The sequence below is a fragment of the Perissodus microlepis genome, chromosome 15, assembly GCF_051167445.1.
Source record: "Perissodus microlepis isolate ML-2025 ecotype Zambia chromosome 15, ASM5116744v1, whole genome shotgun sequence".
NCBI classification, from domain to species: domain Eukaryota; kingdom Metazoa; phylum Chordata; class Actinopteri; order Cichliformes; family Cichlidae; genus Perissodus; species Perissodus microlepis.
Window position 1 is genome coordinate 23,860,353 of NC_140475.1, and position 25,291 is coordinate 23,885,643.

General features: G+C 42.3%; 1 protein-coding gene across 5 annotated transcripts in view; it reads left to right on the forward strand.

Annotated features, from left to right (window-relative positions):
* Positions 1-25,291, forward strand: part of LOC146372213 (unconventional myosin-VI-like) — a 125,889-nt gene extending 100,598 nt beyond the window's left edge. Inside the window, exons 29-36 of one of the 5 annotated variants that reach the window (XM_084954444.1) lie at positions 87-125; positions 1,312-1,359; positions 4,054-4,092; positions 7,617-7,720; positions 13,315-13,446; positions 15,745-15,771; positions 20,865-21,083; positions 24,983-25,291. In XM_084954444.1, coding sequence (XP_084810570.1) covers positions 87-125; positions 1,312-1,359; positions 4,054-4,092; positions 7,617-7,720; positions 13,315-13,446; positions 15,745-15,771; positions 20,865-21,083; positions 24,983-25,182 — 808 coding nt within the window. In that variant the 3' untranslated portion in view covers positions 25,183-25,291. The remainder of the gene's footprint in view (positions 1-86; positions 126-1,311; positions 1,360-4,053; positions 4,093-7,616; positions 7,721-13,314; positions 13,447-15,744; positions 15,772-20,864; positions 21,084-24,982) is intronic. The other 4 variants (XM_084954440.1, XM_084954442.1, XM_084954441.1 and 1 more) reach the window with 4 other exon arrangements.

Consider the following 25,291-nt stretch of genomic DNA (forward strand, 5'->3'; position numbering starts at 1 on the left):
CCCGGAGAAACCATCGTTTCCCTCTGATCCTGAGTTTAATCATTTTCTTCTTCTTTGTTTTCTTTTTGTTTGTTTTTTCCTCTCAGTAACGGCTCCTCAGTTCCATCGTCCCCAGAGCGATCAGCGTAAGACCCGTCGATTCTTAACCCTTTAATTTAACCCCCTCACTCCCACACACCTGACCTTTGACCTTTCAAACCATAACAAACCCTCTGCATGCTGTAACAATCTGCCAGCCCGGCTCTGCCCTCTGATTCCAGCTAATGGAGGCATCAGTTTGAACACAGTGACTTTTATTAACTTACATTTAAATCCAGATATGAGCACCAGGTTTGATTCTCACCCACCATAAACTCGATCCAGGCTCAGGTTTATCAGACTTCTGAGGGTTACGACCTTACAGCCATAGAAAGAGACAAAGTAGAAGTAAAATACTCCAAACATGCACTCCTACTGGTGTACCAGACATGCAGACACCTACAGGTAACACAATCAGACAGATAAATATAATTATGACTCAGATCTATACTCTGTAATTAAATAATTCAAAAGCTATCAACCTGGAAACGCTAAAAGTGTTATTACTTTTAATAAATAAGTAATATTGGTGTATTTTCATTGATATATACGGATATTGATATTTGATGTTAGACAGTTTTAAATAAAAGAAATAAAAAGAATAATTACCAAACAAAGGAGAAATAAAGCAGAAGCTCATTTTTTTAATGCACAAAATAATAACATTTTAAGAACTCACACGTTTAAAGGATAATTTTAAAAAAGCTGCCACGTTGGTCACAAAGATTCTTACAGAAACACGTCGCTCATCGCTGAAGATCTGGAGTCAGGTGGTTCAATTTCAGACTTTAAGTTTCAGTGCAGTAACATTTCAGGAATTAGTCACACTTCATACACGGATCAGAGGTCAAAGGTTAACTGGAGAATTGTCTGCTAGTTATTGCAGCATAGATGAAATAAAACATCCAAAGATAATTCAGGTGATTTTAATCTTCTGTACAAAAAAAGAAACGAAAACTTAATTGTGCAAAAATCTCTGCTCTCTAGCCCCACCTCTACTTCACCTCCAGATCATCAAGATGCATCTGAAAGCAGGTTTTAGTCCAGATTAGTTTTCCTTCAGCTGTGACTTTCAGGAGTTTGATGAATCTGAGGCCTGTCCTCAGATCACAATTTGGAAGGAGAATGATTTCCTGATGAGCCTCGGGGGAAGGAATCACCTTCGCCTCCCTGATTGCTTTGTTATGTTGTGCTCTGCTGCTCCGTTATAATCCTGTAATCCTCTGTTTACAGCGCTGCCGCCGCTGCTGCTGCCTCCCCAAAGCTCAAGAGCTTGACCATGTAGGTTTCCTGTCACACCACACGCCTCAGACAGCTTCAGGGCACCGTGCGACGCCGCCGTGCGCTCACAGCGGCGAATCCAGACATAAAGCACTCGGTGTGGCCTTGGCCTCGATCACTCTTCTCACTTAGCCTGAAGCGACACGTGTACCGAGTCTCTCTGAAAGTTGAAATTGATGCTTCACGCCGTGACTCGGCTTTGTTAGTGGCTACATCAAACTGTTTGACCTCCCTGGAGCACTGCGTCACAGCGCTTTGCACTGCGGGTGGATCTGCCGCGTAGACCCGGCCTCTCTGTTCGGGTTCTGTTCTCCACATCACAGAGTAAAACCTGCACATGCATCATCAGTGTTAAAGATGTAGATTTGACCAAAAGAGTCATCACGGACATGCAGACAAAAGAATCAAAGACAGACATTCAAACCTCTGAGCAGGGCTGCCATGATCAGTTTTATCTCAGGTTGATCTGGACATAAAAATATGACTTTAAAAGAATAAAACTTGGAGGATGTCTTTCTTTAAGTGTAAGTATTTAACACCTACAAAAACGGCAAAGGAGAGAAGTAGTTGTGAGATGATCACAGCGACCTGGAGGCAAATATGGAGTTTAAAGAGCTGCGATCAGCTGTGGAGCTGATCCACAGACGCCTCAGGTTTAAAATCAGGTCTCCGTTTCACGTCCAGAAAGCAGTTTGTGGACATTCCTGGCTCCGGTTGCCGAGATAAACATTTGCTTCACCCGGTGACTTCCTGTGTGGTCACCGAGCCTTTTGTGAATGTGACTCGCACCTCATTAGAAGCTTAGCTGCTTCATTTTGAATCATCTGCAGTCGTGAAAAAATGAAACAACACAAAATTGAATGTGTGCAGGGAGTTAAAGCAGCGAATAAATCCTTCAGCAGTGGGTCTCAGCTACTAAAAGCTGAACCCTCCTTAAAAACACAAGATTTTAAGAAGAAGCTTGACATGCATGAAGCACCAAGTTGGGATGTCAGTAGAGCGCGAGGGCGTAAACACACCTGACCTCACTGTGTGAGAAAACAGCCGATTTACAGCCTGAGATGTCTGGAGAAGAGCGAGTGAGTTAAAGGCCCTGTATGTGATTGTTTCTACACATCAGTCTGTGTCAGAGCTCATAGATCCAAATGAAAGACATTACAGTGTCAGTTATGAACTTAAACATGTAGTCTTTCCTTTCCCTCACCTCCTTTCTTTTGGCATCCTTGCCTCCTTCCTCCCGTTCCTCTCACCTGACTTTCTCTCCTTTTGTCTTCTGGAAGTTAAAATTCTCTTAAATGCGTCGGCTGTGTGCGTTTTGATTCAGAGCAGCTGTACTGGCTGTCCGCATCACGTTTCATGCTCAATAACTGTGAAGTTAAGTTGTTTATTTTCTAAGCTAAGCTCATCTTCTCATGGCTCCAGGGCACCTGAGTAGGAAGGAAGTGCAGGCGTCACTGTCGTGGCCTCTGATTTGTTGCCAGTTGAACCTCTGGACTCAGCGTGGAGTGACAGCGTTTAGTTGATGGCTCAGCGGCCACATAAATACGCCTGCTGCGCCTTTTTTTTGCTTTATTTTAACTGCAGCAGCTGCTTCCTGCCTGATTTCACCTTCCTCCGTTTAATGCCTAATAAGGACTCGTGTAAACATCACAGGAGCGTCGTTAATGGCTCGCACCCAGGAGGAGGCTCGGACCATTAAACGTGTGACCAGAGACGACATAATGAATACATGTTTCTGAAGTGAACGAGGTCGTCCGTGCACAGGCTTATCATGTTGGTAATGAGAAGAATTATCAGATGAAGGTGGAGGTCTGCAGGCTCGCAGGCTTCAGAGCTTCTGCAGTCAGAAAGTCGAGCTGTAGGCACCGTAGGGACCGCCCTGGTCTTTTATAACGTGGACAAAAAGAAAGTTTAATTGTAGCAAACAGGAAAAGTAACGTCTCCGTCACACTAGAGTGAAAATAACACAAAGAATTGGTCGAATGTGATGTCTCAGCCTAATGTGAGTCGACCTGTCTCCAAACAGAAAGCTACCTTTAGCTGCTCCTTCATTCAGCGGCGTCGCCCAGCAGGTACCTCTGCATGTTCGATCTGCTAGTTTTTACATCACATGCTCCTCCCGTCTTCTCACAGGATCTTTCGCTTGTAGCCAGTAATGTCTCCAACCGATACCGGTTTATCACTCTTAGACCAGTTTAAGAGGAGCTCCACTCGGATGGTTACGTTCCTGTGTGAAAGCAGCAGAATTGAATTTCTGTGTATGCAAACAGCAACAGACTTGCGATATTCCCAGATTTATCCCAGTTATTATTGATCATATGGCCACATTCAGTTCCAGACCAATAGCAGACTGGCTGTTGAGTGGTTGCAGACCTGCTCCCGGTCTTTAAAGGCATCGAGATCACATGATCACTGCACACAGTGTGACTGTAGCATGAGCTTCTCCTCCGTTTCTGATCATCTGTGACATTACGAGAAGTGTGAACAAGTGTCGTGTTGTAGTTTCAGCTGTTTGAAAATCGAAGTACATGAACACCAACTTCTGTTTTTCCTTCTTCTTCGTTTTTAACCCTCCCTTTGTTTTCCTTTCACTTACCTGCTGTCCCTGTTTAGTGAAAAAGATGGTGATGAAGTATTTTGTAGTAAATGTCTCGGCAGCATACTAACAGTTTATCCTAACATCGTGCTTTTTAGGGAGGAAATGGCGAGGGAAATGTCCGAACTTCTGGCTCGGTGGGTAGAAATCGTCTATGTGGATCACACCTCAATGACCAATCAACTCACTCTTTGATCAAAGTTAATAGAAAATTTTAATGAGAATTGAACAAAAACTAAAACTGAATCATTTTTTGATTGTTGATGATCAAAAGTAAATTGAACAGTGTTGATTAGAGGGTTAATAATAACTATTTAGCCTCCACTGTAAAGAACATGATTTATTTTTCTTTTGTGATTTTGAAAGTCGGCCGTGTACACGGGGACGCCGCGGCTTGTTAAATGTCACCCAGCTGTTATTTCCCGCCTCCATCGCCCGGCCGCCGCAGAGGCTCCAGCTGCTCCTGTTTTTAAGATTTTACAGATAAAAGCTGTAACTTTCAGAACAATGCAGAGTTAGTGGAGGATTTTATGCTGCTGCTTATTAAAAGTCCAGCTCAGCTTTAAACGTTGAAATGATCACTTCATCATTTCAAAGACAAAATGAGTTTGATCTAAATGTCTGCATCTTTACTGTCCTGATATGTTAATGATAATAATATTTATTAGGAAATTTAAATATTTTTCTAGTTTTTTTAAAATATATTTACTAAGAAAACCTTTTTAGATGTTTTGGATTTTTGGAAGCATAAAAAAGTAGTTTGTTTTCTCTCAAAGCGCTGTTTTAAAACAGGGTCCAAATGCTTTATTTCCAACAGTTTTTTTTCTTCTATTGCCTCTTGAAGATGTTATAGAGGCGATATGTCTAATATGGTTAGAAAACCCACCCACTTACTCTCTAACGAGGGGCAGCCAGTCAGAAGAATGTTGGCTCAAAGTGGGAGGAGCTAAAATGTTACAAACAGAGGATGAACCAAAGGGCTGCTCTGTTGGAGTCCAGGAATAAAAACATGGAGCTGGGAATGAGCTGAATAAATCTCCTTCAAGGTTTTTCTCTTTGGTCTTTGACTGGATGTTAAAAGGAGGGTGATGCAGAGCAAACAGCTGAGAGCACAATCACACCTGGACCTATGAGATAAGGATACAGTGCATGTGCTCCGGCAGGTGCTGCTCAGGTGGTCCACCTTTTGATCCTAATGCTGGAAAGCATGCAGTACAGAGTTCCAGATCTTTATCTTCAGCCACACAAACAGCTTTTTTCTGTAATTACCTCTGCAGATGAAACACAGTTGAAACACAATTTGAAACGCATGCTCCTTTGAAGGAGCAAGTCGAGTTCCAGTGAATTACTGCCCAAAAATGTAAAGCCATGACTTTAACAGAGATTTAGAGTTCAAATTCTTCCTCCTGAAACTCCACCACAGAGAGTTTTCACCTTTAACCTATAGCAGGTTAAACTGCCGGTCCCGTCAGATTACTGCGAGCATACGCTGTTTTCTGCCCGTGTTCCTGTCAGCATCCACGCTGCTGTGAATGAGTGATGTCAGCTGAAGCCGTGCCAGTCCCTGCTTCCCGTGTCCGCCTGTCTGCGGTTAATTGGCGACAGGAAGCGGGGGCAGAAGGTGACTGCAGCGCTTGGCCGCTTAGCACGCCAAAGTCACCACGTGCTTGTGAAGACACGCTCAGCAACCCTGGGTCCGAGGCCCAGCTCGGGCTAAACATGAGATCCAATAGGATTAGAGGAGCAGCGGGGTCCCGCCTCCAACTTCCCGGCGTTCTAAAAAGGGCAAATCCCGGTCACGGATTAATCAGGCCTGTCAGCAGCGCCGCAGAGGAGCGAGCAGCTGGAGGGTAGCCGCTGTTCTCTGCTGTCAAACGGTCATTCATAATTTAACAGAGCGAGCCGTCACGCTGTGACGGCCACACGCCGGCACAATGGAGGTGCTGTGTGGCTTCCTGGAGACTGAAACAGCATGCATTTTAATGATGTACTCACACCTTCTGTTCTTCTTCTGGTCCTCTCCTTCTTTATAACGCTGCTGTCTGACACCCTCAGTCTTCCTCACCCTGACGTTCATAATGAACCAGCAGCTGTCTAAAGAACGTGGCGCTGCTTCTCTTCCTCGTGGAAAACTGGTTCCTGTCTCACCTGGTGACTTTCACCTGGGTGGAGTTTACTGTGTGGGGTGCGTCACTGACTGTGTTTCCATGCACCCTAATGAACTATTCAAGTCACAATCAGGCGTTACAGAACACATCCGGCCAACAAATCGTGGTTTGTCATCACTTCTGTGCAAAAGTTAAGGCCGTTCATCTCCATCAATTCAGCCGTTTTTTCATCGTTGCTTTGGGCAAACATATCTACCTCCGGGCTCCAGCGCCTGTGAGCCATGTTTCACTGCAAACGGTTGAAATGTGAACCAAACTGCTGTACACCATAACTTCATTAATGATCAATAACTGTCCCACTTATGCTTCACACATCAGAAAAAAGAAGAAAACATTTGAGTTGCCTGGATGTAGAAAACCTTCCCCCGCATTATTTTTCTTTTCTGAGATGCCGCTGTTGGGCTGTGCGATCATTTATCTCCAGGACCCAAAATTATAAATGTTAATAAGAAATCATTAAAATCTGATCCTCGCAATAATCCATCAAGCGTGTAGTTATAAATGGGATTTAGGTCCAGATATCCTGCGGCTCCTTTACTGAAGATTAATGGTCGAACAGGCCCGTTGGGGGCTTTCAAAAGCTAAAACAGAAATCAAAATTTAATGCTGGATGAGGGTTTTTTTCTACAACCTGGCAACTTAAGTCATTCTTAGTTACAGATTACACTATAAAGCATTAGCAGATCAGTTCCAGATAATAATAAAACCATTAATTACAGAATTTCAGGTCTTTATAAATGAATGTTCTGCAGGTCTTGTATCATCCTTTGCCTCTGAAGTCACCACTTTAACTAATCTAATATCTGTACAAGCTAGAGAAGCCTAATAACCTCAGTTCAATGGACCTGATCCAGAATTCCTCACAAAGAGCTTCTTTTCAGGACTTTTAAAATCTGAAACATGACTGAAGTTTGTCTCAGTATTTTAAGATTGAGATAAATGATCCCATCCTGTACGTTGAACAAAGACTTGATAATTTGATTTCTTCACTGGGTTGCTGACAACAATAAGCCTTTAATATTTAGCTGAAACAATTCGCATCTATAGATGGCTATCACGTTTCAAATTCTTAGAGACTTCTGGGAAACCCTAGATTGAAGTTTAAGAGCCGTATAACAGAAACCAACCTGGTGCCCAGTCAGATACTCAAACATGTAAAGGGGCCAGTGGAGATTGGAGGCAGGTAACCATGTAGGCCAATAAATAAATAAATAATTGACTAATACGCACAATAAGAACAACTCGTAAATGTTTCTTCCCTAATAAATTTGTGACTTTTATATCATGGATGGATGGAAAACCTATGAAGAATCCAACTGGGTGCATGGCACAGTCCTTTAATGACCCTAACAGCGACCCCCTCAGTAAACTCAGTTCCAGGTCCGCAGGTGTGGTGTCGGTGGAAATGATCACCTGCTGACGGTCCCCCACAGTTCCCGGCTGTGGGTCTTTGTCGCTCACCTCTTGCATCCTTCTTCTGTTTCCTGTATTAGAGGTCCGCAGGTCCAGGCCTCCAAGGCGGCTGTGGGCACCAAGAAGTACGAGCTGAGCAAGTGGAAGTATGCTGAGCTGCGTGACGCCATCAATACCTCATGTGGTGAGTGTTTTCTTATTTACTGTTGCGCTGATAGTTTTCCAATAAAGATAATTGTTTGACATTATTTAATGGCTATCCACACTTCCCCAAGCATAAACTAGACATTCTACGTGCCATTGTGGGTTACAAAGACAAATTTTCACTCGTTAAATTTTTTTTTATTGGATAGTCAAGCTTCTCAGAGGATGAACCACATACCAGAGGTTGATGCTTGACAGCTGCAGGGAAATTTTTCAGATAACTGACAGTACACATATTGAGTACCTTAACGTTCCCAAAGGATGAACCTTTCCCATTTTGGACACAGTGGGAGCTTCACCCTGGTGCCACATTCAAGCTGAATTAGTTTCATGCATTGACCTTGTGCATTTTGCTCTGTCGGGAGAATCAAGTCCAAACTTTGCCTTTTAAGAAGTGTTTTTCAAAATAAGATCTCTTTAATAATTTATCACCAGAAATCTGTGATTTTCAACTCCAACTTTTCAGCCTGTCAGATTAGAGATTAAGATTGTAAATGATATAAATAAGCTTTTTTTTTACCTTGCCTTGAAATATTAATATGTAATGGACATATTTACTGTGTATATTCATATTCCCAGAGGTTGAACCTTTTAGATTTTATTGAACCTGTAATGTCCATTGTTATGTCTTCTAAAATTCCTAAACTTTATCTTAAACGCTGACCTTTATGTCCACATTTTCCTTAAATTTGATGTTCTCTGTTCCTCTGTTCTCACTGGTACTTTAAAGCTACTTTCATGATGGACTTCTTCTGGAAACTGAGCAGACTCTCCTTAAATTTTTTAAAGTCACTGTTCTTGGTCCTCAGAGGATTAATAATGGATCTGGTAGACATTTCTCCAGCACTGCTGTGAGGCGAAATAGATTTAACCCTTTAAAGCCGGTCAGAGCAGGCACGCTCCATTTTGCGTAACTATTTTTAAATCCCGGTAGCACTGCAACCACGTAAGCTAGCGCAATAATTTTTTTTGCATATGAAACCAGAGGAGTTGTACTTACATCTTATGCCATCAGCTTGTCCTAGGTCACAGTTTCCTTCCACATATAGCTTTGCAAAAACTGCATAAAAAGCACTTGCAGCAACAAAAACATAATATTCCAGAAACACACTTTGCCGATCCAATCAGCTGTTTGTAACACTTCCTACGTCCATCAGTGTGAACTATCGCATGTCTGCCATCATGTCCTGCCCGAAACCGGAAGTGACGTCATTTTGCAGAAATGTAGTTTTTTACCATCAGGGCCTTATGAGCCTATACTGGTGTTTTTAAAAGTTATGTTTGACTCTATGACTTTCTGTGTCGTTTCTGGGATGCTTAGGACTCATATTGCACTGCTGGAAATAGTTTATTTTGATGCATATGCTGCTTTTTTTGCAAATTTGCATTATAATATTTATTTTCGTTTTTGAGTGTATTTCAAAAAGAAAACTATGAAGACACTCAAAATAAATTTCCTGTGGGGGAAACTATTTTGTGCAACTTTTTTGTATTTACAGTTTTGAGGGATAAACCTCTTAAATTTCTCTAACTAGAAATATATGTTAAAAAATAAAAACAATTTTACATTTTTTTGTAGTTTATTGCACTTTTTTGCAATTTATGTAATTATTATGCACTTAATGCAGACATATTATTAAAATTTGGGCTATAATGGTTGTATTGATGTATATCAACTTGAAATGCTCCCAAAAATGGCACTACAACATGTAAAAATATAATATAAGCTCTGGCGGACTTGGTTCTATGGTAGGTCTTAAAGGGTTAAAATGGCTCAATTTGACTGACAGACTTGAAAAATCCTAATTTTCTCAGAATGTTCATACTCCTCAGAGGATGAGCTCTTTGATTTTTGATTTTTAAACTTTTTTCTATTATCAGCGCGCTCGGATAGAAATCTGATGGGAATTGCTGATTGTATTCACACTCCCTAAGAAGACAGACCACTGTTATTTTTATCGACCCCATGGTCTTCCTTTACCCTCGCTCTGAGAATAGCTAAATGGTCGTAAAGGCTGTTTGTTCTGAGTGAAGAGTTCACTCCTCTTGTTTCCAGCAAATGGGCAGCTTTGACAGAATTGTTTGCCACCGCTCGCTTTCCACACCACTTAATTTTATTTTTGTAAACGCCGCTTCATTTTATGACCACTTCTCTCGTGTGGGAGTGAACTGCCGGTCGAGCAGAACAGAGGACAACTCTTTTAGCCAAACTCATCGTGATGATACCACAGCTGTAGCAGGTACATCTGCTTTGTCAGACAGAAGAATTTCAGTACGAGGTGATATCACTGTAACATATCAGAGTGTCGAACCTACTCAACCTTTACACTGACATTTAAAAAGCGGCTGATGAATATGTAGAATGTGTTACCTGTGCCAAATTTGACTGTTATTGAATTGTTGTTATATAATTTAAAAATGTTAGAGGAAAAAAAAAAGTGTGATCTCATGTTTGGACCTGCACAGACAGGAAAGAGACCCAAAGGCAACAAATACAGATATAATATGTCTATATAGGTCCTTTTTAAGCAATATGTTCAGTTACTATGTAATGATAGCAGCGAGGCTGCTGGTTTTAACTGCTGCTCTGGCTGATTTGCTGGTTTAGCTGTAAGGACAAGAGCAGGAATGTTCTTCTACCATAAAAGGCCAAATTTTTACCCTTTAATGTGGTGAGGAAAAAAGTCATACTATCACATCTTTGTGGAGGAACTTTGGTCCACTCTTCTTTACAGTGTTGCATCAGTTCATTGAGGTCTGCAGGGATTTGTTTATGTCCAGTTCTGTCAAGGTCCTGCACCAGCGTTTAAATCAGGTTGAGGTCTGGACTTCGGACTGTTGAGGCATCTTGATTCTTTGCTTTTTCAGCCGTTCTCCTGGAGATTTGCTGCTTTGCTTGGGAACATTGTTCTTCTCTGTGACCCAGTTTGGCCCAAGCTTTATCTGTGGCACAGATGGCCTCATGTGTCTATAGAGTACTTTGATATACAGTTCATGGTCCACTCAGTGACTGGAAGGCGCCCAAACCATCATCCCTCCACCACGGTGCTGACAGCTGGTCTCAGGTGTTTGGGCATTCCCATTCAGAAATTATTTGACTTAACAGGCTTCCAGTTTTTCTTCAGCTTCCATACCAACTGGTGGATAAAGAGGCCATAGGTGCTGGCTTTGCCCCTCAGCAGGCTACCAGAAGCTGGACATTAGGAAGAAAGTGGTCTAATAAGCCTCAGAACCCTGTTTGAGGTGTGACTGCTCAGTTGGACGGCTGTAAAATTGTAGCTTTTGTCATCAATACACAAAGCAGTTCTTGCTTTATCTAAGATCTAAACATGTCTTCCATCCCTGGAGCCGTTATCTCAATGTACAAGAGGTGGAACATCCAATCAGGGGACTCTGATAGTGGACGAACAAACTTTCATCCTTGGTTTGATTTTGATTCACTTATAAAAGAAAGTTAAACTTAAAGAAAACAGCCAAGAGGAGAATATCCGCCTGTTTCCTCTCTTTCTTTCTCAGTTTAACCTCAGAGATCACCTGTCCTTATCCACGCAGCAGGAAGCGTGGAGGACTGGGACAAGGAGGGTCGACGCCCGCCGGCTTCTCTGAAATGAATGTGCTGAGAGTCGCCTGCGGGCGGCCGCATATAAACACATAGAATGACTCGGTCAGCGTTTAACAGGCCGCTCACCTCCCCAGACAGAGGAGGGGATCGCATACTGATGCGATCACGTCCACAGCTACGGATCATCACGAGCAGCAGAATAAAAAAGTCCAGCATCGAGGGCCTGTTGACACTCGGCGTATTCTGCAGAGGTTTCCGCTCGCCTCAACAAACAGCGGATGTTTTTTGTTCGTCTGTCTCCAAAGTGTATTTTGTTCGGCTGGCGTTACCTAAGCACTTAGTGTGCATTATGCATCTCATTGCTCGCTGTTAGCCTTCGCACTCTGGATGATAAATTGAATGTGTGTGTTTTTCTTTCTTTATTTCCTTTCTTTCTTTATATATTACTGAAGTCATTTATCTGAATCGTCCAGATGAAATGTGTGCTTAATGCTGCTGCCTGTCTTCTCTCGGGGCGTGCGCACTGCATTGATTATGTTGAGATGAACATCAGCCCCGTGTGTGGGGGAATCAACAAAAGTTGGTCCATCTGCCAATATTAATTATGTGAGTTTTAACGGTTCAATAATGTGGATGTTTTTTGTCAACAAACTGTACTTTTTATGGCCAAAGGTTTGTGGACATAGAGAGCTGTATAATTGTACCCTAAAAAGTTCATAAATAACATCTATGTACATAAAAATCTACAGAGAAGATTTGTTTTTCCAAAATGTTAGCAATCAGGCAACCTAAACCCAGCTGGAGAATTTAAATCTACAGCCACAGATAAGGCAAACCAACCTTCACTCAGTGCTTTCTCTAACAGCTGGTGACTAGTGGCCATGGCCCTGATTGCCCTTTAACCCTGTGGAGAATTTCTCATCCTAAATGCTTAGGAAACAAGCGGGGAAGTCACTGAGGGCGATCTTGTCACTGGGCCTGTCACGTCTGCCATCCAAGGCCCGGATTTCAGTGACCTTCTACGTCTTATGGTAGCTGCTACTCGTCCTTATACTTGTGTCTGCCTATTAAAAGGCTATAATCCCTTTATTTGATACAGCCTTTAGGCAAACACCGTGTGCTGCCTCAAGAAAACATGAATGAGGGAGTTTAATGTCAGGTAACCTCTGTTTAATATGGATTCCCAGCACCTGGTCCACTGCAGCCTCTGTGTTTATGCAGTAAGACGTTAAGCCCGGTTGACGGGATGTCGGACATCCACAGAAAAGGTCTGAACCAGTAAATCGGTCAGCCGTGCGCTGCTTCAGTTTGTGTTCGCCCTCTTTGGTGTTTCAACATGACAGAAACCGTGAAAGCCAGCTCAGTGAAGAAATGGTTTCCCCACTTAGGTAAGCACAGAGCTCGGATTTTAACACCGACTTGAACTCAAACCTGATGACTCAGTGGCTGATTGGAGGAAGATGTGCAGCCAGCACTAATCAGAAGGTTGTTGATTTGATTCCTGTCTGCTCCAGTCTGCATGCCAAACATCCCAGGACAAGATACCAGCCCTAAATTGGTCTCCAATGCATCAGAGTATGAATGTGTTTGAATGTTAGTTAGAAAGCACCTAAATAAAAAGAGCCGTGAAAAAGTGCTTGTGTGAAACTGTGAATGAGGCGAGCTGTGTAAAGTTTGAGTGCTCAGAGTAGAAAAGCGGTGCACAAGAACCAGCCCACTTTCAATATGTAATTATCACAAGAGCTTTCAGTGCATGTTGTTATTAACTATTATTAAATATAATGGTGGAGTTGATGAAATTAGAAGGACAGCACTGCTTTTTCCAGAACGACGGGGTTCAGACTCCTGGCAGATTCATGGTTCTCTGTTTGAATATGACTTTTACACAGATTCGTCCAAGTTCTCGGTTCTTTCAGGTTCTCCAGTTTTCAAATCGATGTACATCTCTGAAATTTAGTTGCAGAAGCTGTCAGTATTTCTTCTGCCTGATTTTCTGATCCTGTCTCCTCCAGACATCGAGCTGCTGGCCGCCTGCAGAGAGGAGTTCCACCGCCGGCTTAAAGTTTACCACGCCTGGAAGTCAAAGAACAAGAAGAGGAACACCGATACAGAGCAGCGAGCACCGAAATCTGTCACCGACTACGGTATGACGGGCGCTGCAGCGTTTATTCCTCTGGAGCCTGTCTCTCTTTGTGTTTTTCCCACAGCGAGTGAAACGCTTTCTGCATTTTTCATGCACTCGGTACAAAAACAGCTCTTTCGTTTGCAGTTTGAGGTACTCTTTGCTCAAGAGTACCTCAAAAACATTTTTTGAACACTTCTAACTCCTTTTGTATAACCTTAGGGCCACAAAGGTCTCTCACCCATTTAATCTTTCTCTTTTATGTTTAAACTTACACTTGAAAAGGAAGAAGGAAGGAAACAACCCAAAGCTTTACAGGAAGAGAGAAACACACTGAGCCTTGAACAGCCTGCAGGTCAGAGGTCACATACGCGTGAAGATGAAAGCACACATGTGCTGGTCTCAGTGTTGGTGTGTAGATATTCGTTTCCCTTTTTAGCTTTCTCCTTTAAAGCTGGCTGAGACACATCGGGCCTCATTCATGGATCGTTCTTAGACCCGTGACACGACGTTACCTCAGTAGCCATTAAAATGTGCACCGCACAGTATTATTATTACTGTTGTGTGTGTGGAAGGGAGTCTTTCTAAATCAACAGGCATGTGCTCGCTGTTTAAGTCTACAGTGCCATTTCACACAAAGAAACACGTTTACCTCAAAGTGTGTCAGCAGTGAAGATGCTCTACAGTAACCGCCCTTCTCTCCCTGAGCCTGGTCCTGCTGGAGGTTTCTTCCTGTTAAAAGGGAGTTTTTCCTTCCCATTGTTGCCAAAGTGCTTGCTCATAGGGAGTCATATGATTGTTGGATTTTTCCTCTGTATGTATCATTGTAGGGTCTACCTTACAATACCAAGCACCTTGAGGCAACTGTTGTTGTGATTTGGCGCTGTATGAATAAAACTGAATTGAATTGAATTGATGTACGAGGTGGAAGTTAGGTGTGACGACGGTTTGATAAAAGGCTCCAAAAAGGATTCAAATATTCTTTTATATTTATATTAAAAATGTTTTTTTCAGTGTTTGCCACTAATAACATTTGTCAGCAGCCGGCCATCACCATGTCACGGTCTCGGTGTCACGGTCTGTAGCAGGTCGACTTTTGTTTGGATGTGAAGGAGTCTCAGATTTGTGCAGAACGGTGAGACGGATTTGGTTTGTGCACATTTATAAATGAGATCCTCTGACCTTAAAGATTCCTCTGAGTGATTTTAAACCTCTGAAGTCTCCAAAATCTGAAACTGATTCACCGTGCCGGACTCTGACCAATCAATGCCTTCATTTGAATGCCAGACTTTATAAAGACAAGCACTTCGGTCTGTCGGGGTCACTGACAGCTTGCCGTGATTGTCAGTCAGCAACAAGGCGATCAAATGGACTCCGTCTCTCACCTCTCCGCCGCCATCGCCTCATTTCCTTGTGCCACACGTTGAGTTGTCATGACGACAAAGAGCTCTTATTCAGAGCTGTCTATTTTGTGCTCTGCTCAGACTACAGATTGGTCCACGAGCCCCCACACGCATACTCTCTTTTATCCCTCATCGTCCATGTGAGAGTCGCAGCTTTTGTCCTGCTGCTGCTTCGACTCCGGACGTGTGACATGTGCAGCCGCCAGAAGATCCGGCTTTAACGGTGGCTGTGGCTCCGTGTGTGAAGGTGATGACATGTATTTATAATATCCGATCCCCAAATCACTCCCAGGGTCTTTGACGTGAGCAACCCCCTCTCTGGTTTTCTGTCTAACATCCACACTCATTAGCACCACGTGTGTCAGTTTTCCACACGTGGTGCTGCACCGCTGTGTTGCACCAGAGTGTCGACAGAACCATCATGATGATTTATGCTTGCGTAGAGCTTTAGATGTAGTCTGTATAAGAGCCTGCTGCCTGTCACCAGGCGATGGGGTTTCTATCATGTTGGTACTGGTTCATTCTAAAACCGGAGGAAACGGCAGAACAAATGCGGCAGTACATGTTCTCGTGCTCTGCATCGATGTGATGTGCAACAGGTTATGGAGCAGATGCAATGCAGACGCAGATTTAAAGCCCCCAAAAGTTTTAGATTTGATGAGTCGCATATTTATGTTTAGTTACGTGTAAAAAATCCGACTCTCCGTTCCTCCGTGTCGCCCTTTTTCTCGTTGCCGCTGCTGAACACGCCTCACTAACACCTGACTGAGACATGATGTCGAAGCGCGGTGCTTTCTGATACCGTCAGTGTTCATGTCTTCATTCTCATGTTCTCATTCATCACTGTTATCATAAAGTGTCAGTGTTGCATCACTTCCTGTGTGTGTGTACGTGTAACCTGGCATGTTTACTTTCAGATCATGCACCACCTGTGAAAACAGCATGTAAGTGGTCCTCTAGTGTGTAATGCTACTTTACCCCCCCCCCCCCCCCCCCCCCCGCCGCCATTACTAACCCCTTCCTCCCCTCCCGCTCAGCCCTGGGATCGCTGCTGGCCTCAGGCTTGTGCTTTCGCTAGTAAACGTACTTTTTTTCTGTGGTAGGAGTAGGAAATAGATGGTGGATGGGTTTCCGTAGCAACTGCTGCCTGTATTGAGACATTATTTGGGCTTCTTTTTTAAGCACCATTTTGTCTTTACGAGCAGCGTGCTGGTGCCAGCTCTCGCCTGCCCGACAGCCATAACGCTTTGATAAAGAGTGGATGATATTCCTGCGAGCTCTTTAGGCTGCTGTTATTGATACTCCCACAGAAAGGACTTCTCAAGGAAGAGGAGAGGGAGGGAGAGGAGGACAGAAGGCTTTCTGGGTTTTCAGGGTAGTTGGCTTCTGTTTGGCGAGGGATGATAGCATCATGTTTACTGCGCTGTGACGGGAGGAAAAGGCCGCCACGCCGGCTGATCGGAAGAGAAATGTAGTAAAAGAAGTCATCAGTGAAGCAGATGGCTCACTCCCCTCACTCCAGACTTAATGAAGAGTTTAGATACACGACAGCCTGTTCAGCTGAGCAAGGCACAACAGGGAGATTGAACTCTGAGTGACCAAAGAGGTTTATTTTAACAGGTATACATTCGAAATTGTCCCTAAAGATGAGGTAGATCATGTCATCAAGACTTGAACTCAAAAACACTGGGAAAAAAGGTCAGGTCAGCCAGAGGAAACCAAAACATGTTTTATTGCTTGTTCCTGCTGAGGTTTTTTTGTTTTTGTTTTGTTTTTTAATACAGTTTTCTCAGTCATTTAAGAAGCTCTTCAACAATATTAAAGCTAGCAAGTGAAGCTGTTGACGTCTGGACTGTATGTTCTGGACTGTAAAGCAGGAGAAAATGTGGAAAGTCTTGAAACAAGTATCTGGATTTTAAGGCTGAATTTTGCCCTTAAAGGTTAAATCTGCAGCAGCAAACATCAGCTCCTCCAAAAGCAAAGTGAACCAACACAGATGGACTATTCGCAGTTACCGATGGCCCACTGACCAAGTAAAGAGTGTCACTTATCATGGCTCATCAGCAAGAACTGTACAGCACGAAACTAGATAATTACAGGCTCATTTCAGAGACTCCAACCCATCTAGAAGTCAATGCAGTGCAACCTGAGAACAGAGGTTATAATACATAACCACAACATCAATCCCTACAACATCACAAATAGCCAGAGCGTGGTGCGCTTACCACCATAAATTGGACACCACCTGGAAAACACAAACGAACGTCGGCCCAAAACATCATGGAACTGTGATGGCGACCTGAAGGAGATGGATCTGGTGTGGGTAAGCCGGGTTAGGCCCAGATGGAGGCAGATCAACAATGTTGTCCAGGGATGACGAGGACTCATTCTCACTGTAACGTTCCAGAACTGCTCCCAATGAAGACATCTGGAAGAACACGTCAGCTACCTTACTTTGATGATTCCAAAGGCAGATGGAGACTTGGGTCACTCATCAGTTTGTTCATTCATACGTGGTACACGGCAGCGTGCAGCAATTCATTCACAGAAACCAGTTCCACCCTTTGTCAGTGCTATCCTGTGCGTTCGTCAGCCTTGAAGCCTGAACCCTCCTCTCGACCCCTCGTTGAGTCACCTCGGGTACTAAAATACGACAAACAGTAATCAACAGGCCGAGTGAATGCAGCAGGGAGTTCAGCACAAGTACCTCTCTGAAGGATAAACCTCCATTTCTGCTGCTTCTTCTAAACAAAGAAAGCTGATTTTTTTTTTTTTCCCCTCTTTTTTGGCGTTTTTCTTTTGAAGTTTGCTGACGCCTGGAGGTGAAGTTTGCTTTCTTGGTTTCTGAGGTGGTTTGTAGGTGACGGCTAAACAAAGCGTTGCTTTGTAGAAGATGGTTTTCTCACTTTTTTTGAAACGCTGCAAAAAACCAGACAGACCTAAAGATGTTTGAAACCAGTTTTAAAATAACACTTTGCCTTTTTCTTCCATTTGTCAGCTTGAGAAATGGAACAAAAAGGCAATTTATATCAACACGAGCTGACGTGAATCGAAAACTAGATTTTATTTTGTGAGTTTCTTTCTGAAATGTGATTTTCTGCAGATTAAATGTCCTTTATCACGTAGAGAAGCTTCTTCAATCTCTGTAGAGTATTACTTTACACTCCACTTTTTAGAAAGATGCAAATAGTTTTTTAAATGTTTCTCACGAGTGTGCAAACCCCTTCGTAAACATCTGGCATCTGCTTCACGTCTCGCTGATTTCTTTGCTCTTCCACCAGCTCTGCTGTGATCTCTAACCCTCCTCCTCTTCCTCCTCAGCTCTAACAGCAGGACTCACTGACTGCACTTAAACATGGAGACCAGGGAATGGGCTCTTTGTTCAGACCTAATGGGGGTACGGCAGACGGGGCTTCATGTTTACATGCTGTGGGTTAATGGGAAATATGAAAAGGAGATCAAACATTTGACCAGGTTGTGCTGATTGAGATTCTATGTTTAGTCCTGTTCCTGAGCCTTGACCTGTGTATTAACAGCTGTAGATATAAAGCAGCATTTTGGTAGAAGGTTCATGGTCAGGAGTCCATGTGAATCGTAGACAAGCGCAGGGTAAAATTTAAGCATGAGAGCCAAAAGCAACAATCAGATATGAGCCCGTCCTGAGTTTATGCTGGTTGCTGTCCTCACAAACAGCAGACAAACCTTTTGGATTTGTTTCATCCAAAAAGTGTGCAGGCCTGTCAGACTCTACATGCATTTCAAAGATGACTCAGTGCACTGATGGAGATGACCGCTGGAAAAAGAGATTTTACTTTTTGTCTGAACTTCCTGTGTTGAGATTCCCATCGTTTAGGCAAGGCAAGTTTATTTATATAGCACAATTCAACAACAAGGTGATTCAAAGTGCTTTACATAGACATTAAAAAACAAATAAAAAGCATGATTTAAAATTGATTAAAAAAAAACAGTAGATAAAATCAGAACAGTAGATGAAATCAGTAGTTAAAATGTAAGTTTTGAAATTTAAGCTTAAAAGTGTGGATTTGGTGTTTTATACAAATGCAGCTGAGAACAGGTGAGTCTTCAACCTGGATTTAAATAAACTGAGTGTTTCAGCTGATCTGAGGCTTTCTGGGAGTTTGTTCCAGATATATGGAGCATAAAAGCTGAATGCAGCTTCTCCGTGTCTGGTTCTGACTCTGGGAACTGATAAAAAACCGGATCCAGATGACCTGAGGGATCTGGAAGGTTCATACTGGGTCAGGAGGTCACTGATGTATTTTGGTCCTAAACCATTCAGAGCTTTATAGACCAGCATCAGAACTTTAAAGTCTATCCTCTGACGGACAGGCAGCCAGTGTAAAGACCTCAGAGCTCGACTGATGTGGTCCACTTTTTTGGTCTTAGTGAGGACTCGAGCAGCAGAGTTCTGAATGAGCTGTAGATGTGTGACTGATTTTTTAGGTAGACCTGTAAAGATGCTGTTACAGTAATCAAGCCTGCTAAAGATGAATGCATGGACTAGTTTTTCCAGGTCCTGTTGAGACATCAGATCTTTTATCCTTGAAATATTCTTGAGGTGATAGTAAGCTGATTTTGTTATTGTCTTAATGTGTTTTTCTAAGTTTTGGTCTGCATCCATCACTACACCCAAATTTCTCGCCTGGTTTGTGGTTTTTAGGTGTATAGATTGAAGTTCTCTGGTGAACTGTAATCGTTTTTCTTTGGCACCAAAGACTATTACTTCAGTTTTGTTTTTGTTTAGCTGGAGAAAATTGTGGCACAACCAGTCATTAATTTCCTCAATGCATTTACCAAGAGCCTGTACAGGGCCTCGGTCTCCTGGTGACATTGTGATATATATTTGTGTGTCATCTGCATAGCTGTGGTAGTTTATTTTGTTGTTCTTTATAATCTGTGCCAGTGGGAGCATGTAAATGTTAAACAGAAGGGGTCCCAAGATGGAACCTTGGGGAACTCCACATGTGATACTTGTCTGCTCAGATGTGAAGTTACCTATTGATACAAAGTTTTTCCTGTTTTCTAAGTATGTTTAGGAGAACACTGACGCAAGGTCAAGCAGCCTCTGACTTACAGTGCTGTGTTGATGTCAAGAACAAGATCATTTAAACTCAACACAGGTCAAGCTTTTTTTAATCACTTGCATTTTTATGTACTTTAATTGCAGATTTGGTATATGCAAGTTTGCCTGAAAAGACTTTCATGTCAGCTGGTAAACACAAAGCTGCATCCTGTAACCAGATCTAGTAGAAAAAAGGACAAACTTGAAGGTTACGAAGCTACCAATGACACCCCTACGGCTTTAGATGTGCCTTTAAAACACCTTAAATTTTGTCAGATTAAATGTATGTAAAACTGTATCTACTGACATTCACAGGAGGTTGAAGGTAGCTATTATTTACCAGGATCAGCCTCTCTTTTCCAGTTTTTATGCTAATCTAAACGGTCGCTGCTGTTTGGAGTGCTACTGAATAAAATGCAAAAATATTCCTTTAAACTGTCCAGTTTGAGATTAATGTCAGATGTAATTTGTGCTCAGGCAGCTGTTGTTAATGTCTGTATGCTCACTGCAACTCACTATTGTGTCTCTTACATAATTAACGAGGCCGAGCAGCTTTTAGCTAAAACACTGAAACAAGCTGTAAACATTAGAATTAGTAAGTTCAGATAAAAACAACTCCAGCCTTTTCTTTTGTGTTATTAAGCAAAAAAACTAAAGTTTTAAACATCCTCTGAGCCTTAGTGTGGTTTGTTGAAATTCTTACCCTCATCTCCAAGTAGAAAACTATTAAAAAACAAAAACAACAACATGTTTTTGTCTATCTTTAGTCTGCAAAGAACTCTGTCTTTACTCTGCTTCATAAGTTAATGCACAGGTTGATAAACAGGAAACAGGATAAGCTACATTTACCATAACCACTTCCCAGGCTACTGCATGTAAACATGGTCTCTGATTTATGAAAGACTCCTAACTTTTTTATATATATATATATTTCCCTCTGCATCCAATCAACAGCCCAGCAGAACCCAGCTCCACCTATACCGGCCCGGCAGTACGAGGTGGCGATGAACCGGCAGCAGCGCTACTTCCGCATCCCGTTCATCCGGCCGAGCGACCAGTACAAGGACCCCCTGAACAAGAAGAAGGGCTGGTGGTATGCGCACTTCGACGGACCCTGGATCGCCAGGCAGATGGAGCTGCATCCCGATAAACACCCAATCCTACTGGTGGCAGGTCAGTACAACACAGATATCTGAGGGAGGCAAAGACTGAGCATGAGCATGGAAATAAATCTCTGTTTTTACCTTACGTGATACGTTCACCTGTGTTGGAAACATTTCTGCACACATGTGTTTGTCGACAGTGGCCGGGTTAGTCTGTTCTTTGAGAGTCTATCCATCTACAGACTAAATGAAACAACATATATATACACCAAGTTAAACACAGTTACACCACCCATTGGGCTGCATCACAGTATGACAGAGTGAGTGACAGGCATAAGGAAACAAGCAGTTAAAGAGTAGAAGAAAAAACGAGAAGAAAGGGTGGAGGTGGAGAGGAAAATCAATGAGTTGATTCTGCGACAGCCACAGAAAGAAATGAAATCAGAAGCAGCACTTCGCTGTTAATCAATGTTCAAGATTTTGACTTTGTGCGAGTGCAGCAGATTGATTATATTCGAGTCATAATGCACCGTCAGGTCGTTCTCCGTAGAGACGCAGAGGCTTTTATTTTTAGGAGGCCCGTGCAACGAATCATCAACCGCGATTTGACGAGCTCTCCTTCGAGAATGCCAGAAATCACGCGTCAGCTTTTATCAGAACATTAGAGCGATATGCTGCAGTTTTCATTCTACATGACTTTATTCAGTTCAATTCAATTTAATTTCATTTATACAGCGCCAAATCACAACAACAGTCGCCTCAAGGCACTTTATATTATAAGGTAGACCCTACAATAATACATACAGAGAAAAACCCAACAATCATATGACTCCCTATAAGCAAGCACTTTGGCGACAGTGGGAAGGAAAAACTCTGCACATTAATAACAAGAATTATTTAATGCAGAGAGGTCGATTAACACATAGGGAGTGAAGAAGAAACACCCAGTGCATCATGGGAATCCCCCAGCAGCCTACACCTATCCAGAGTTACTAAGAGAGGATTCAGGGTCAGCTGATCCAGCCATGACTATATGCTTTAGCAAAAGGGAAAGGTTTAAACCTAATCTCAAAAGTAGAGTGTCTCCTGAATCCAAACGGGAAGCTGGTTCCATAGAAGAGAGGCCTGAAAACTGAAGGCGCTGCCTCCCATTCTACTTTTAAATACTCCAAATGTTGCAACACTACTTGTTTCGCCGTCAATTTTCCTCAACACCTCACTTCATATTTATCATATTTCATATTTGTCTGTAGAGAGGGTCTAGCCTATGACCCTTACTGGATACAGGCGCCCCCAGGTGGGAATCGCACTTGCGAATCCCATTCCAAAGCCGTGCAGTCTTACCACTACGCTATCCAGCTGCAAGCCTCCTGAATATGTGCCTTCAGGAATGCCTTCCTTTTTTTTCCCTCAGAAATTTCCCTCATTCCAACAGTTTCTCTTGTCGATAACATTCAGTTTTTACTTAAATTTATTCCTTTGATTGGCCTGATATGCTGCTCTTTAATTCCCGTGTCTAAAAGAGATTTTATGAAAGTAAATGTTTAACTGGGGATAAAGGCATTTGAATTGTTAAAAGTGTTCCTGGGATTTCTTTAATTGTCCTCTATACAGAGCACTTCAAAGAAAAACAATCTGGAATCTTTTTCCAGTTACATTAAAGAAAAAAGGTTTGAAACTCCAACATTTGTCAGAGCAAAGTGTAATATTTGTATTCTATTGATTATAACAGATATCCACAGATGCTGCTGCATCCTCCCACAATTTGCCAAATTAAATGAAAGCGCCTGAGTGAGTGTTTGTGTCAGAACAAGCTGTAAAATCGCAGATTGTACCAAATGACGAGTACAACAACAGTAAAGAAGGAAAAAACGAAGCGTTTGTTTTGTTCACCCACCTGTCTGAGCATATGTGTGCTGATGAGTTCAAACATCACAACTCCTAGCAGCATTTTTCTCAACTTTAATTTGGCTCTGAGGGCTGCACTTGTCTGTGGGTTTGAGGCTTTATGAAAGCGAGTCACGGCTGTGCACGATGTGTGATTTGAACACTGTGAGGTCGTCGGTCTCAGAAAGCTCATATCGTAGGGAAATAGCTGGTGTTTTGCAGCCGCTGTGTTCAGACGGCGTCAGTATGTGGGTGAGTAACTGCCTCATATGACACTCGGAGAGCACACTGCTGCAACTTGTTATTGCCTTAACAGCTGCAGATACACACTGAATGTAAATTGCAAGCATTGAATATGTTTGGTGGACTAAAGGCATTGTATGCTTCTAGGGCTACAGATTTAATTCAGACTGTTAAAGTGGGTCTTAAACACTCTGTGATTTCAGATATTAAGAGGCAGTATTATGCTCATTCAGGGCCATTTTCATTCTGGGACTCTAGTAGAACAGCTTTGCACAACTGACAGGTCAAAAGACTCTTGAATGATCAAATATTGGCCTTTTAGGATGCCCTTCAGTATATCTGAAGAGGGTTTAGTTAGCCTAAACACGTAATTCATGTTTCTGCCCATAAAATGGTGGTTGTTGGTTTTTAATTTTCAGTGTTGTACTGCTATATAGTTTTTTTAGTATTACAGAGGTGTATTTGCACTAACTGGGAACGTTTGGTCTGCTAAAAGAGCTGAAATTGAGTATAAGTATGCTCTGTATTAGCGTTTGTCTCCTTGAGGGGGCCCTTCCTTTAAAGACCCCCCAACATCTAATTGGCCAGCTTCTGGAAGCCTGCCGGCAGCACCAGGAGCTTGTCAGTTGTACTGCTCGTACTTTGCGGCAGTCACGATGTTTGTCTGCTGTTCCTGTTGAAAATGAAGCAAAATTACTTTTAGCTACTTTTAACTCATTATTTGAAACTTTGGCTGTGTTTAAGCCTCTAATGTAAAAGTAGATAGCAACCACATCTTTAAAAAAAGATTATTGTTGAAATATTTAGAAAAACTTTGTATTGTGTTTTTTTTCCCCTTTGTTCACATTTAAACCCCATTTACATAATCTCTAGCTAAGATGACGTTATTTTTAGCTAACATTTTAGATATGCTAGCAGCAGCTCTGGGTATTTTGTCAGTTGTCAACATGTTTCACAATAATGCCTAATTATACCACCATAATTTCTCCCCATTTTAGAGATAAAAATCTTTTTTAGTTTATGGTGCAGTTTAACAACATTTTTACATTTAGTATATTAGCATGCTAACATGCTAAGTACATACATTTGAGCTATTAGCATGGTAAAAAAATATACTGTATCAGTACATTATTATCAACATTATTCTCGTGTAGTAACAAAATATTTTAGAGGAAGTTAAAAATTAACTTTTTTAAACAAAGGCTGTTAAGGCTGCTAACCTTACGAACGTTAGTTTAGCATTATATAACAATATGCACAACAAAGAAATGTGTACAAGATGTTAGCATTCAACATTTTATTTGTTTGATATTTTTTGTTAAATATCAAACAGATTTTTGTAAATATGCAATCATATTTAGCTTTACATTTATTTTGTGGCATTTATTATTAACACAACTTTTATATTTTTCTTTAAAGGGTTTATAACTCTCATAGACATCTCTCCCATTGTTTTTCTATTTGAGACTAATAGCTGCTTCACACTTTAACTAATTTATTCTTTAACTTTGTATTAAACTTTGAGCAAACTTGGAATTGGAGAGGATCTAAAATAGTAAATAATTAAATGAATGCATTGAAAGATGAAAAATGGCTAAAATAACTTTGCTATCCAGAGAGAAATACATTTCTTTATACAACAGGCGTCTGCACTTGGTTCTCTCAGTTAAGTAAAACTTCCAAATGAGAGATGTGAACTATTGCCACAGACTCGTGGTGGTTTTCCAGTGTGAAACTATTCTGCAAGCATTTTTGTTGACAGTGCAGTTGGGCTTGTTTGAGTTCCTCATCACTGCGTTTCACGTCTTTTTTTCTTTTCTGACTCGTTTCTTCTCACAGGAAAGGACGACATGGAGATGTGCGAGCTGAGCCTGGAGGAGACGGGCCTCTCGAGGAAGCGGGGCGCCGAGATCCTCCCCCGGCAGTTCGAGGAGATATGGGAACGCTGCGGCGGAATCCAGTACCTCCGCAGCGCCATCGAGAGCCGGCAGGCGCGGCCCACCTACGCCACGGCCATGCTGCAGAGCATGTTCAAGTGACGGGGCCCGGAGGCGGGGCTTCGCGCTGCAAACAAAGGGACGAATGCACCAGCTACCTGACACAGATGGAGTGCGGGCACGCTGCACAGGTTCTGACTCCAGGGCGTTC